Source organism: Taudactylus pleione, unplaced genomic scaffold, assembly GCF_031769625.1.
Source record: "Taudactylus pleione unplaced genomic scaffold, aTauple2 ptg000100l, whole genome shotgun sequence".
In the NCBI taxonomy this organism is placed as follows: domain Eukaryota; kingdom Metazoa; phylum Chordata; class Amphibia; order Anura; family Myobatrachidae; genus Taudactylus; species Taudactylus pleione.
The window spans coordinates 8419233-8434303 of NW_028284502.1; the positions used below are offsets into that span (position 1 = coordinate 8419233).

Below are 15071 nucleotides of genomic sequence, written 5' to 3' on the forward strand. Positions count from 1 at the left end.
TTTACCAGTAATAGGAGTCCTAAACAACTGGGGCTTTTACAGGCTTCTGTTGAGCAGTTGCTAATATCATTCCCTGAAAAAAATCAGCAAGTTTTTGAATTATTTGGAAGTTCTTCGGATACCACAAAGTCGCTTCTCTATTTACTGAGGCAGAAAAGACCACAGATTCTGGCTCCCGTAGTCTAGAGATTCCGGAGTTTTGGGCATCCCAAACTTTCTGAGGTTGAGCACCAGCGACGAAAGTGTGACCTGCTATGCATGAATTGTGGAAGTGCAAGTCACTTCATTAAAGACTGCTCCTTCCACAGCTCAAGAAAAAGTGACACTCAACATCTCGAGGTACAGACCGATTTGTCACCTCAAGTGGTCGTTCCAGACTCCCTAACTTCTAATAATGGTGCCAAAAGTTCCCAAGAAGGTCTATCACTGGGGTCTTCTGACCCAGAGACTCAAGTTAATATTTGGGAACCAAATGAGAAAATGCAAATCTCCAATTCCCAGGGTAATCCCTGATCCTATAGCCCTAGGAGATACATCTAACACTACCATTCGTGGAGGGACATTTAGCTCTGTTGCCCCGAGAGGGGCATTTAATTTGTCAACAACCTCTGGAGAAGTCTTAAATACCATTACCGATGTCCTAGCCAATGACCAATCTCCAGTAGGAGTACCCGATGTATCCTGAAGGGGTACATAAGGTCAGAGCGGTGTCTGCCTTGCCAGAGGTCCAAAAGGTGTCTGCCATGTCAGAGATCTGAGAGGTATCTTCCTTGTTAGGGGTCCGAGAGGTGTCTGCCTTGTCAGGGGTCTGAGAGGTATCTTCCTTACCAGAGGTCCGAGAGATGTGCCTTGCCAGAGGTCCGAGAGGATCCACCCACGTCTGCCTTGCCAGATGTCTGAGAGGATCCACCATGTCTGCCTTGCCTGAAATACTGACTCCAGAAGGGGAGCCTGAAATACCAACCCCAGATAATGGGGATAATGTCCGGTACCTTGAGGGGGTATCTAAGTCTCCAGTTCCAGGAACAATATTGGGTCTGTCTACCCCAGGAGGGACATCTGATTCTGTGGCCTTAGAAAAGACATCTGACTCTGCAGCCCCAGAAAGGGCATCTGTCTTCAAGTCTAGTCCTGTAGCCCCTGGAGGGGTATCTGAATCTGTGTCAAGTCCTGAAGCCCCAGAAAGGGCATCTGTTTTTATGTCTAGTCCTGAAGCCCCTGGAGAGGTATCGATTCCAGCTGAGACCTCAGGAAGGGGGATTGTTACTGTTGAGTTCCCTGAAGGGGAGATTCCAGCTGAGGCCCCAGGAAGAGGGGTAGATCCTGCCAAGTTCCCTGTAGGGGAAATTCTAGCCAAGACCCCAGGAGAGGTAGATCCTGCCAAGTTCCCTGAAGGGGAGATTCTAGCCGAGACCCCAGGAGGGGTAGATCCTGCTGAGTCTCCTGAAGGAGTGATTCCAGTCAAAACCCCAGGAGGGGTGGTTCATCCCTTGTCTCCAAAACAGACTTCTGCATGTCCAGCTTCTGGAAAGACTTCTAAACATTCACTTTCTGAAACACTTCTAATCTTTCAGTCCTGGGAGAGGCACCGCACTCTGTGAAGTCTGGAAAGAAATACCAACCAGTTATTTCATCTGGGTATTCACATCATCCTCCTCAAGACTCTCAATCCATTGTTTCGAATCGAGACCCTGACCTAGTCATTTTTTATGGAAAATTAGAACAATATCATGGTCTGATGCTTCAGTTTCTAGAAGTAGCTCCTCTTCTTACTCCAGCTGAAACCATATGATGCATGACTATGTCCTTCAGAGGGGAGGCTTTGGAAAGGGTTAAATCACTTATTTGGTCCAATGATCTTATTCTTCAAGATTTACAAGCCTTCAATAATGCTGTTATTAGAAGATTTGGTGGTCCTGACATCCTTTCTGACTCTTGTGGAAATTGTGCCTTGTCGGCCAAAGAACTGAGCTCAGAAAATCTTTAATTAACCAACGCACCAACAAAAAGAGTCAAGCTCGTAAGAACCAGGCTTCTGAGGACTTTCAGTCTCAGGTCAATCACAGCACAGTGTCCTCTTCTTCAAGGTCTCCAACCAGGAAGTTAACTGTTGGCTTTGCCTCTTTGTCCTCATTTTGTAAAGGATTTTTGAGCTAATCTGATCTATTGTATCCAATACCCGTCCAGACTATTAGACATTCTGCCTGTGCCCAATCTAATCATGTTTCTTTTCCGGTACCATCTGTCTCTGAGAAGAACACCGTAATCCTTCCTTTGGATGTGGATTCTAACTCTGATTGCTACTCTTCAAGCTGAAGAAACTCCTTTGATTGAGGGTACCATCAGTTCTGACAATATTTTTGGACTTACCATACTCAGACCTCAGCAATCTCGCAGAAAGAAGAAGTCTCTACGTAAATTTTGACACTTTCCTTCTGTTTTCTTGTTTTCAGTTGCTCTTAGTCCTGTTGGGGTGTCCGAAGTCCACCCTCAAGGGAGGGGGGGGGAGTGCTGTTATATGTGCAGCTGCGGCTCTCTGCCTGATTGTGTCTCAGTCGCTATTCTAGCTACCTGGACCTACAGGTGAGTAGCTGCTACGTGCAGCTACTCACCTGTTGGTAATCTCGTTTTCTCAGCCTGAGGGACCAATCACAGGAGACCTCCCTTAATTAGGGATTCAAGTCAGTTCCTTCCTGCCATGATATTACTAAGTTTCTGCACCTAGTGGATGTTCACGTGGTCGCTGCACGCTGTGCAGTTCCTTGCTCCTGAACCTTTGTTCCTGTTTCCAGTATCCTGCCATTGTATACCTTTGCTTCCAGACTCTGTCCTCTGTGTCCTACTCCTGTGTCCTGCTGGATTCTGCCCTGTTCCCGTGTCCATCCCAGGTCCGTGTCTGTGCCTAGCCAAGACCCTCCAATTTACCTTTTGTGTCACCTCTGGTTTGTGTCTAGTCCCAGCATGTACCTGTGGATTCATTCTGCCAGTTCAACCATTTCAAGTACTGGTTCTGCTACAAACTTCAACCTATACAGATTTAGTGACTCAGTCACACACAGTTATACAAATGTTACATATCAAATTAATCAGTACAGTCTGGAGCGTTCCTAGTCACATCACTTTGCGACTTAGACGCATTTTTGGTGTAAAAGGGTGCCCAGCGAGCAGAGTCTAATGGGACCTGATACGCCAAGGGGCTTATTAGCGCGTCTGCTGCAAAGGTTTATAAGCTCACATCTATATGTAGGGGAGGGTTGTTATCAAAGCTTGGTAAGAGATAAAGTGGAGAAAGATAAAGTACTAACCAGTCAACTTCTGTCATGTTACAGGCTGTGTTTGAAAAATGACAGGAGCTGATTGGTACTTTCTCTCTCCACTTTATCACTCTCCAAGTTTTGATAAATCTCTCCGCAGTGAGTGGATTACCTTGGCTTTGTAGTTAAGATGGCAGTGAGCACATTGTATTCATCTCATGATGTAATCTTTAATTCGCTGGACATGATGTGAAGGTCAAACCCCAAACCTTGAGCAGGACACCAAACCATCTTGTTTGGACATTTGCATTTGTTGTAAAGTCCATATTAAGTTAATATTCATTGCACAGTTCCATTCAATAGACTTCACTTTGAGTAGATAGATGGTTGAGATCATGTAGAAAGGTGAGGCATTTAAGGCACCTTACTTTTTAAGTTAGTTTACAATGTTGACATCAGGAGAACAAGCAATGCTAAAGTTTAAAACGAATCCCCAGTGGAATCCATACGACTGGTATCTGTATTTTCACGATGCCATTGCTAAATAAAAATGATTGTAGCTAAGGTGAATTTTCCAAGGTGATATGATCTGGTTTAATATAAGACTAGCAGTCACAAATTGAAAAATGTATGCATTTCCCCCCCCTCTTTAAGTTCCCAATCATTTTAACAATGATCCCTGAACTGAGTAATTCCACTATCCTTACATTCCCTTATAATAATAATAATTGTACGACTCGGGCACATAACTAAGGCTAGTAGCTTAATTGTGCCTGTAGGCTTCATTATGATGGTTTTATCAAATTAGAAACACCACTGAAGATGGATTATTAAAGGAATAGTTAGTGGTTAATTTAAAGCCAATCATGCAGCTCTGAAATTAAAACTTCAAGATTATGTTCATAAGGTTGTTTTTTTTTTTTTTTCTCCTTTATGACAACCTAAATTTGTAATGCCGGCTTTAGCTAAGTTCATGGACTTTAATTAACAGTTAGAACATTGTAATAGCACTTGAATTTTATATTGGTGAGAATCCAACACTGTATTAAGCAGCCAAGACAAAAGGACATGAATTGCGTCACTGAGACTTATTAAACGCGATGCAAATTCAATAGTCGGATTCCTGCAAACAGGTGTGAGAGAGAAATTAATTTTTAAACTCTACCACTCTCTCTCACTCGGGGGATTTTAATGCATCCCATTGACAGCCCTAGCACGTTGACAATTTCATCCACAAGCATAAAAAATTTTCCAATCCACATCAGCTGCAGAAGGAGGCTCTGTTATTTCATTTTTAACCCATTCCCTGTCCCATGGTTAGCTGTGCATCACCGCGCAAGGTGCTGCAGGCAGGCGAGAGGGTAAGGAGGCAGTACAGATTCACTGTGATCTGGAACTGAAAATGTTAATTCTACCTTAACCATCTCTCTGTCCCATGGTTAACTGCACATCGCCATGCAAGATGTTCACAGGCGAGGGGTTAAGTAGGCAGTGTACATTACCTTTTTATAGATCTGAAAATATTAAAACCTTTTTAACCAAATGCAAGTTTAATTGTGCTTCACCATACAAATAGCTACTTATAAGGGAGATGGTAATCAAATTGTAAGCTTCAGCCTGCTCTAGGACTGAAAATGTTAATTTCAGTCCCTGATTTCCAATCATTCATGTTGCCAGCAGCATAGATTTTTTTTTTTTTCAATTTTTTTTTTTTTATGAATGAAATCCATCTTACTGGCTCTGCATACAAATCCTCCCCTGTTATCATTATGTTCTGTTAGCCAGCAAGATTCTGTTTAACTTGTAATTTAATTTTCTTCGGTTAGTTGCCATTGGCCTGTTTACAGTGTGCATTTGAGCGAACTTAACTCTTCCAGTGCTGCAGTTTATTTGCAAGGTAACATTTTCATTTTTATTTTACCAACTTAATGTGATTTATGGGGCACTCTTTTACACTGAACAGTCTAAATTATGGATCATTGAGCAGTGAGGAAGGGAGACTGGAGCACTGTACGTCAATCTCTGAAATCCATCATTTTATATTGAGATACGTCAGCAATATATCTTTGATGGTCCCATTGGCTATTGAGAAAGATGCATGGCATCAACTAGGGAATAATTCCGTTCTGCATGGCAAAGGTTATAGAAACTACTACTACTCCTTTCAGTAACACCCTTCACACACAGTTGAGTGTATGAATTATTCGGTTGTGGAACAGACCAGAGGAAATGTAGAATTTCACACTCTAAAAATAAATTGAAGAACATATAGGGCTCTATTTATTAACATTAGTTTTACTAAAATAAAGTGAAAAAGAGTGGTCGGGGCTCCGGTGATGTCTCCCCTCCGGTCAGCTGGTCTCCCATGCTGCACTGCGGTCCAGTCACCAGGTGATCGGGTCCCAGTGCAGTATGGGATATCACCTGACTGCAGGACATGGAAGACATCACCGGAGCCCGGATCATGCAGGTAAGTGTAAGTAAGGGAGAGGAAGGGTCGGGAACGGGGGGCGGTCCACGATTGTGGGGGCAGGGCTTAGCGCAGGGGGGTAGCAGGGCAGGCGGGTGGCGCCTGCGCGGGGAACTAGTCACGGTATTTTGTTGCAAAAATACAGTGACTAGTGTGCGGATGGGATTCGCAGGGACAGAGCTTTCTCGCAAGCTCCGTCTCTGCAAGGGATTTGTAGTAAATCCCTGTGATATTGCCTGAATTCGTAATGCAAATTCAGTCGGTAATATCACACTACAATCTGCATTACAAATGCGGATTGTAGTAAATAGAGCCCAAAGTCTTCCAGTACCTCTGAACTTAAGTCTTACAGACCTACATTGTACTGGAATTGGTACACAAACTCTTGTATTGTTTTTGTCTATAAATACACACACACACACACACACACACACACATATATATCAGAGCCGTAACTAGACTTTTTGGTGCCCTGTGCCAGAGAGAGCATTGGCGCCCCCCCCCCTCCTCCATTTTTTAAATAGGGACATAAGATAGTGCACCTGAAATAGAGCCATGGGAAATGGACAGAGAAGAGATATGGGTACTCCTGGGGCAGCCAGGAGATGCTGGGGATAACAGAAGAGGAAGCTATACGTGAAAATTTATTACAATAAACAGGAAAATTGACAGGCCCAAACAGCGCCCCCTGCCCTACTGTGCCATGACACTGGTCGCACTACCCTAGTTACGGCCCTGATATATATGACAACACTGATTAACGTAGTAGGTAATGAGAAAATGTTCAAACACAGCATTTAACTTTTCTATATGAGAAAAACAGTGCAACACAGATGACAGAGAGAGGGACTGAGTGGGGAGGGGTGGAACAGCAAGGACAGGTTTGGACAGATTGGGGGTAGGATGGAGCAGAACAGTGGACAGAAGGGGCCAGGGCAGTGGGGGTGGGATGGATCATTAGACAGAAGGGGGCAGAGCAGCGAGCAGACTGAGGTCTGTATTATATTTGATAAAATAATAAATGGAACCATGTATCCTGTATTGGGGGAGTTCAGGTTAACAGTCCATTATATGATTGTCAGGAACCATCATTTTGGCCCACTATGGTTATTGGCTATACACCAGTATTGGCCACACATTGGGTTGTCATGTAAAATCAAATCCACTAAATAACATCCAGAATACACTTGCATCTGAGGGTGACACCAGTGAATCAAACAACAAATACAACATGTCCAATACACTACTCAACAGCCATTTTACATCTGACATGATATATATCATTCTCCATGTTATTTTGTGTGTAGAATCCAAATATACTATCAGAAATTTGATATCACATAAGATTTTTGAGATATAAAAAAAAAAGAGTATTTAATCACAGTAAGTGCTTGACAAGCCTCCCGCAGGCAGGGCGCCGGAACTAGAGAGGGCACTTCCGTACGCGCGCCTGAAAAGGGGGCGTGGCCAGTGAAAAGGGCGTGTCTATAAGACGCGTCCCCTTTTCGTCACTCTTGGCATGCCTGGCACTTACGGACACGCCGGGCAGCCCCCAAGCGCTGCCGACAGGGAGAATAGATGCCAGGCACATGCGCCCAGCCTCTATTTTCCGGACACTGCGACCCGCTGGTGAAGACTGCACCCACAGGCTGTGAGGGCCGGGCACTTTTTGCCCTCCTTCTGGAGGGCAGGGTGCTTTTTGCCATCCAGAAGGAGGGCAGGGCGCCGCGCCCCGTTAAAACAGCCTAGCGGGAACGCAATATACATCCTGCTCAGACTCCTTATCCTCTAAGGATAATCCCCCTCCTCTCTTCCTCATTCTCTACCATGTATTGGTCCTGGGGCAGAACCCTCCTCTTAGCGCTGGATGCCATGTTGCTTGCTGACTCCTGTCCCAGCTCCTGGCTGGCGTGCATGGGAGGAAGTAAGCAGTAAGCTCCCTAAACTCTACCATGACCATCTGTAACCGGAGGGTGTTCTCACAGTGGGCTGCTGCCGTCTCTGTGTCCCAGCACTCTGGCTGTGGGTTGATCACCATAAGGTCATATGTGTTCCTCACAACACTGGCTGTAAAAAGTATTTATTATAAGTTGTGCTATTCTTTTCTTGTGTTCATTATTTTGTATCTTCGTGAGTAAATTTTTTGCACTGTTTGTAAGTACTACGAAGTAACGGCAGCCGCTAAAATTCTTAGGTGTTTGTTAAGTATGTGGTAAGTTAACACCAAAAAGTCAAAGAAAGCCTATTGGCGCCTTTATAATGAAGGCTTATAAAATGTACTTTGACTGTGCTCTTGGTGACCAGGATAAAATCTGGGCACCCCATATTTCTTGCATAACCTGCGCAACTAATCTGACAAAATGGTTGAAAGGAAATTGCTGTATGTCACAGTGGTATGGCGTTAGTCTGTGAACCACTGTATTGACTGTAATTTTCATCTAACTAGTATTGCTGGGCATTCCAGTAGAACTAAACACACTATCAAATATCCCAAACTGTCTTCAGCGCTAAAACCTGTGCCTCGTGGAGAAAGGCTGCCTGTTTCTGTACCAGCTAATCAAGGACATCAAAAGAAAGCGAGTCAAGATACAGAAATTACGGCGGGCTATCACCCCAAAACCTCAAGAAAGAAAAAGGCCTGCTATTATTTATCTTGATTTCAGCTTTTGCACGTTCAATAATGATGTGAAGACATTTTCTATCATCTTTATTTCCCAATCCGTTACTATAACAATAGTGTCAAAATTTCTGAGAAATACTCCAGCCAAATGTAATATGGCTGGGGGTCTTCAACCTTTAAGACAGTGTGGGCCACAGTAAAAACATCAACGAAGCCTGAGGGCCACTAAGCTATGCTGCAGTATTTAGAATCTGCCCCCTCCTCACACAATTATGTTCCATAACTTCCCCCTCCTACAATTTTAATTAGGTCCCAGAACAGCCCCCCTCCTCCCACAATTATAATTATGCCCCATAACTATCCCTTCTCCTACATTGTCAGATAGTTGCCCCCATCCTCAAATAATTGTCCCATAACTGCCCCTCTCTGCAGTGCCCCCAGTAGTGCCCCTTATACAGTAATCCCCCCTATGGCCCCAGTTGTGGTCCCCATTATGCAATACCCCAGTAGTGGTCACCATTATCCAATGTTGTGCTTTGCGTGGTCCCCATTATGTAGTGCCCCTTACATATACACAGACAACAAAAAAACAATACTTACCTGAATCCCCGCTTGGCACTATGGGACGTCTCTCCCTTCACCCACTGCGGGAGCCGGAAGGTGGAGCTCATGAGTGAGCTCCAGCCTGACTCCGGCCATGGGTGCAACAGCCCATGAGAGCTTGTATGACTCTCATTGGCTGCTAAAACAAACACACCTCCAGTGTGTTTATTACTGTGTAGTGCGTACCACACTCACTGAAATGGACCTGGACCGCGCCACTGGTGAGGAGGTGACATTAGGGTGTGCCTGTGCACACTATTGGCAGGCCATGGGGAACAGCTCCACGGGCCATGGGTTGAAGACCCCTGCTCTAGAGAATACTCATCTCCCAATAATCCCAAACTCCGCTCCCCAGTGTTCTTTTAGATAGGAACATTAAAGTACTTATTTAACATCTATTCACTGATTCCAATTTAGTTAATTGTAATTAATGTGCCAACCCCACCCTGTCCACACCCTCTTTGCCTATAGAGAAGGTTTTCCCCGACTTCGATCCTCAAAGCACACTAACAGTCCAGGTTTTGAGATCACCAATGCTTGAGCATAGATGTTTAAATCTAAATAACTGAGGTACTAATGAAGTCACCTGTGCTCAAGTATAGTTATCCTAAAAAACTGGACCATTAGTGTGCCTAGTTATATCGAAAATTATGGTTTCCCATATATAATATCAAAATCCAAGATTCTTCGGAGGATTTGTATAACAGTTACTCCTAGTATCTCGGTTTTGGTCCTTTTTCCTGTATGTATTAAGCTACAGCACCTGGTATTCTCTAGTGGTCTCCCATCTGTAGGTTAATACATACAGGAGAAAGGACCGAAACAGAATGGCATATAACCTTGTAGGGGCCAACACAGTGGTTCCCAAACTTTTTTGAACCACGGCGCCCTGGAGTATCAGAATTGTTTTTGCGGCACCCCTGGGCCAAAAGTTTGTTATTGAGAAACTCATAAAAAATATAAAGTACTGTATAAAGTGAAGTAAATTGTGCTTACCTGTCATCCTTCGGTTCAGTTATGTGGTGATGGACAGGTTTGCGCTTCTGCTTGTCCACATTTTTACATTACATTGACCATAAATAATTTGATTTGGTGCTGGACCACCATCCTGAGGCACCCCTACAAGTGTCCCAAGGCACCCCAGAGTGCCACGGCGTACAGTTTGGGAACCACTGGGCCATCATCGGCTTATACGTATAAAGCATAATAATTGACCGTCATATATTTATTTGAGATTCTAGGAGTAACTGTGATACAAATCCTCCAAAGAAACTTGGATTTTGATATTATATATGGGAAACCATAATATTTTAGGAGGAATACAAATAATGTAAAAATATTTCTCCATTTAAAGCATAGGTGGATTTTTGAATAGCACCTGTGATATTTGTTTTCAATTTTGATTATATGTAATTTGTTTTGTCTTCATGTGTCGTCCAAGGATCATTTGACTTTACTTGCATATATTAAAAGTTATATTTTCTTAAAATTTCTGTCTAAGTGTGCCCCAGCAAAGAGCCCTTCTTTTTACTTTTTTCGGTATAATTATGTATCAATTGGGGGCACCACCAACGATGACATACTATAAATTATATTTAAGATGTAATAATGTTGACTTATACTAGATATTTAAATATGTTCTTCCATTAGTGTGTCTTGAAGACAAAGGTTGGGAAACACTGTTGTAAAGACACCAGCCTTTTGCTGACTACACAGGCTCTGATTTTAACTATGTTTGTAGTAGTCAATGGTTGTGGAATCTGTCCTAATTGGTTAGGATTTTTTTGTGTAGTAAGCTGCCTGTTTTTCGTTGCTTATTTTGATTTCTATACAGCGCTGACTCTCAGGGCCAGCACTTTAGCCAGGAGGGCAATATTCTGAGATTGGCCAAATTGATAAGAGCAATTTTGTCCTCCATGTTGCATTTTAGTATATAAAGTGTGCTTCAAACAATGTGAGTTTCACACACATATGCAAAAACGGTGCATGTAGTAAAAGCAGTCCTGATGTCCTCTCACTTATATAAAGCTTAATTCATTTTTTTTAGGAGAAAATGTAAAAGTGTTTAAGAGAAGGCATGGAACTATAAAGGTAGAAGGTTGGAGACACTCCTTTTACTTTCATGAGGCCTCTTGTCTATGCGAGGTTTACAGGTACAACACAAAGGATGTTTAAACTGCCACAATTTCACTGTGGCTAGTGAGGTGGTGGTACAAACTGAAATAGTCTAAAATGTATAGTTATGAAAGTAAAACTACTATATTGTAACAGACCAAGGTGCCAGCAGTGGTAATCAACATTGGTAGACTAGCACTTAGATGTTTAAGGGCCTACAATGCTTAGATATGTAAAGTAAACTTATACTTTTTCTTTCAGGTGTTTCTCTGTACTATCGTAAAGATCTTCTCCAGCGACCAGCACATGTGGCAACTAAGACATTTCAGGCCCTCAGGATCTTTGTGAATGATGAACTGAACGAGCTTTACGTTGGTCTCCAAACAGCTCAGAAGTTTTTGAAAAATGGAGGGAGACTTGTTGCCATTTCTTTTCATTCTTTAGAAGACCGAATAGTTAAGAGATTTCTGCATGGAATAAATATGGCGGAAAAGCCAAATCTAAGTCTTAGGCACAAGATTAGACAAGGACAGACTGCATTTAGAGAACTGGATGATGATGAATTTGAAACTCCCCAATCTAGTTTAACCTGGAACATTGTACAACGAAAAGTTCTTACACCCAAGTCTGATGATGTCCTTGAAAATCCTCGAGGAAGGTCTGCAAAACTGAGAACTGCCATAAAACTATAATAATACAGTTAATTTTATTATGTTTTTCAACTTTAAAAGAAACTAGCATTAATGTTGTAATTGAACCAACATGAATAATTTTTTACTTCCCATGTCAAAAATTTATTTCATAAATAGCTGTGGAATTGGTGTTAAATAAAGACATTGTTGGATCTACACATCAATGTAAAAACAATCTCTGCCCATCTGTAAAATTATTTTATTTCTTGTGCTAGATTATAAATTTCACTTTCTGGTACTGTAAGATGTAGAGACGGCGGAACATCCAGAACATACAGCAAGTACAGTGCATTTGCCAATTCTTTAGCCTGCTACTAGTCCCCTTGGTAGGTCCATGTCCTAGGTACTTAGCTTTGCTGCATTATTATTAGTAGTATTATCTTTTATTAGAGATAACATAAAAACCAGTAAAGTACACCAGTGAACAGTCCAAAACATAACTAAAACCGCAGATAAGGAGAGATAGTGGTAAGGGTAGTGCAACTTGCTGAAGCTACTGTAGAGTCAGCTGGCAGTGGTCAGTTGCAGGGGAAAAGCAGAACCGATCTTAATGAATCTGTACCCATCATATGGGTGAGCAGGCAGTGCCACAGTTGCTTAAGTGGAGAAGGAGACAAACGGCAAGGAGCACTGGTGGTAAGGATATGGAAGGTAAGGAACAATGGGAAGAAGGCCCTTTCCAAGAGCTTACAATCTAAAGGGGGGGATAACCAGTTGGAGTGTGGACTGGGAAAGATATAAGGTGGGTAGGAGGAGTGGGTGAGACAGGGGTTAAGAGGAGGGCTGGTATGATTTAGTGCGGAGGTTCCCAAACTCGGACCTCATGGCACCCTAACAGTCCAGGTTTTCAGGATATCCATGCTTGGGCACTGGTGACTTAGTTAGCAGCAGAATTCTGGGACTCAAGCATTGTGAGTAAACCAGGCCTGAGTATTCAATAGAAACTAGATTAAGAATAAATAACAATATTTATAATATACAGAACTTTTATGACAAGCCCCCATAGAATGTATTTTGTATAAAATACAATTTAAGATTTGATCGTAACCTTTCCTTTACACAATACATATATGCACTCTTTTTTTATTATTATTATTGCCATAACCCTCCTTTTTCGATGTGGAGCACAGATCTTTGCCGATTTTTCAAAGTCCTTGACCTCTTAGGATTTCGAGGAGGTATTATCCCTTTAAAACATGCAAGCCAACGTATCTTGTCATTTAGTCATACAGAGACTGGAAGTAATCTTGGAGAAAGACAATAATGTATTGTTAGCTTGTAAAAATTGTTCATCAGAAATGAAATGTCAAAATATTTGAATATGGAGTATTGCCAACGTAACTACAGACTTTTATACTACATGCTACTGTACATATGCATGCCAGTGATCAGAAAACACAGAAAGGTTTGTTAAATGCAATGGATATGTATATTTTGGTGTATGACACATTTCATAGCTTAGGAAACATATTTTTATAGCACAGAAGAAAATTGAAATTAATTTGTTTCAAGTCAGCAGATCAGCTCAAATCCTTTAGTTAAGTCTTGTATTTGTCTTGTCCTCTAGTTTTCTCAGATTTCTAAGCAGATTCAAAGCAAAACATTATTTTTCAGATTTCAGCTACTACTGAGGTTGTGAGAAAGTTTGGCACTGTTGATGAAAATGAAATAAGAGAAATGAAATGTACTGTAGTCTGGAACTTTGATCAGAAACTCATAAGCACTCCACCGTAAGCATTAGCATCTTCTGTTTTTGTAGAGGACTAAGATAGTTTGGGGGAGGGGATTCAATTGGAGGCGATAATCCGTTTTCATGCGAAAAGTTTTCACTCTTCATGAAAAGTAGTTATCGTCCAATTCAATTACATGTGAGGTGAACACCGGATAATTCTCCATTGGATTTAATACAGTTTTCTTCACCACCTCCTGAGCAGGTGAAAATCTTTATTTTAAGGTAAAAATGTTGGGACTTGGTTCAGACCCACTGGGGCACCCTCCTTAATGACTAAGTAAAGAAATTAATTTATTAATTAGCTCAATTTGGCCAATAATTATGTAATTTTTGGGGTGATAATGTGCAGAGTGCAGGAAACTGGGTTACTTGATGTGGGATATGTATACGGGGTGCTGTTTGAATGGGACAGGTGTTTTTAAGTTTGTAGTGGGTGTTAGAGATGTGTATTTTTAAGTTTTTTTTAACAGTGGTTTAAAAAGATAGATACATACTTACGGGCATTTTTATGCGAACCTAACTTAAGATATTATCATTTATTTATATGGCGCCACAAGTGTTCCGCAGCGTTTCACAAAGTACATAAACAGATAAGAAACAAGCGACTTACAATACAATGCAGGGCACAGACATGGATAATAAACATAGCTATATATTAGCAACCTTTACATCCACATAAGCAGCCAAGTGTTAGTTGCCCTAGTGGGGAGTAAGAGATAAATGAAAATACAGTAAGTTGAGCATTATTATACAGAAAAACTCTTGTTTTCTATAATTTTTTCACTGTTTTCAGAAAAATGCTTACAACAGCCATCTGACCCAATTTCAGAACTCAAATACTTTTGTTATGGCCACTAATAGACTTCTGTATTGTTATCCAATATTACTTTGGCTTTTTTCAGACAGATTTCCCCATTTTCACCTATACTTAACGGGTGTAAAACAAACAAGAATTATCGGGTGAAACACTTATCACTCATTTTGTAATTGGATTGCAAGATAAGGTAACACTCGTATACAGGCGTTAAGTGACATGATCGGGCGATATGCGTGATGAGTTAACACCAGTGAAAATTTATTACAGGTTGAGTTTCCCATATCCAGAATGCTTGGGACCAGGGGTATTTTGGATAACAGAATATTCCGTATTTTGGAATATTTGCATATCATAATGAAATATCTTGGAAATAGGAACCCAATATACACACAGAAATGCATTTATGTGCTATATATACCTTATACACACAGCCTGCAGGTAATTTAATATAATATTTTCAAAAATTTTGTGGCTCAAGCAAAGTTTGTGTACAGAAATTCAATTAATTTATGATTCATATATACCTTATACGCATAACCTGCAGGTCATTTTATACAATATTTTTAATAATTTGTGCTTTAGACAAAGTTTGTGTACATTGAACCATTAAAAATCAAAGATTTCAACATCTCAAGTCATGCCAGAATTATTCCGTATTGAGGAATATTCCGTATTTTGGAATATTTGGATATGGGAGACTCAAACTGTACCTTCACTTTTAATTGAATTGCCCTCTTAGTCTCATTTGTATTTATTTCTTATTTGCAG

The 15071-nt window shown here is 41.4% G+C and overlaps 1 protein-coding gene across 2 annotated transcripts in view; it reads left to right on the forward strand.

Moving 5' to 3' along the window:
- The window catches only part of METTL15 (methyltransferase 15, mitochondrial 12S rRNA N4-cytidine), a 230647-nt gene extending 218718 nt beyond the window's left edge, over positions 1-11929 (forward strand). For both annotated transcript variants that reach the window (XM_088470478.1, XM_088470477.1), the window contains one exon: positions 11324-11929. In XM_088470478.1, coding sequence (XP_088326604.1) covers positions 11324-11754 — 431 coding nt within the window. In that variant the 3' untranslated portion in view covers positions 11755-11929. The remainder of the gene's footprint in view (positions 1-11323) is intronic.
- Positions 11930-15071: the final 3142 nt, after the last annotated feature.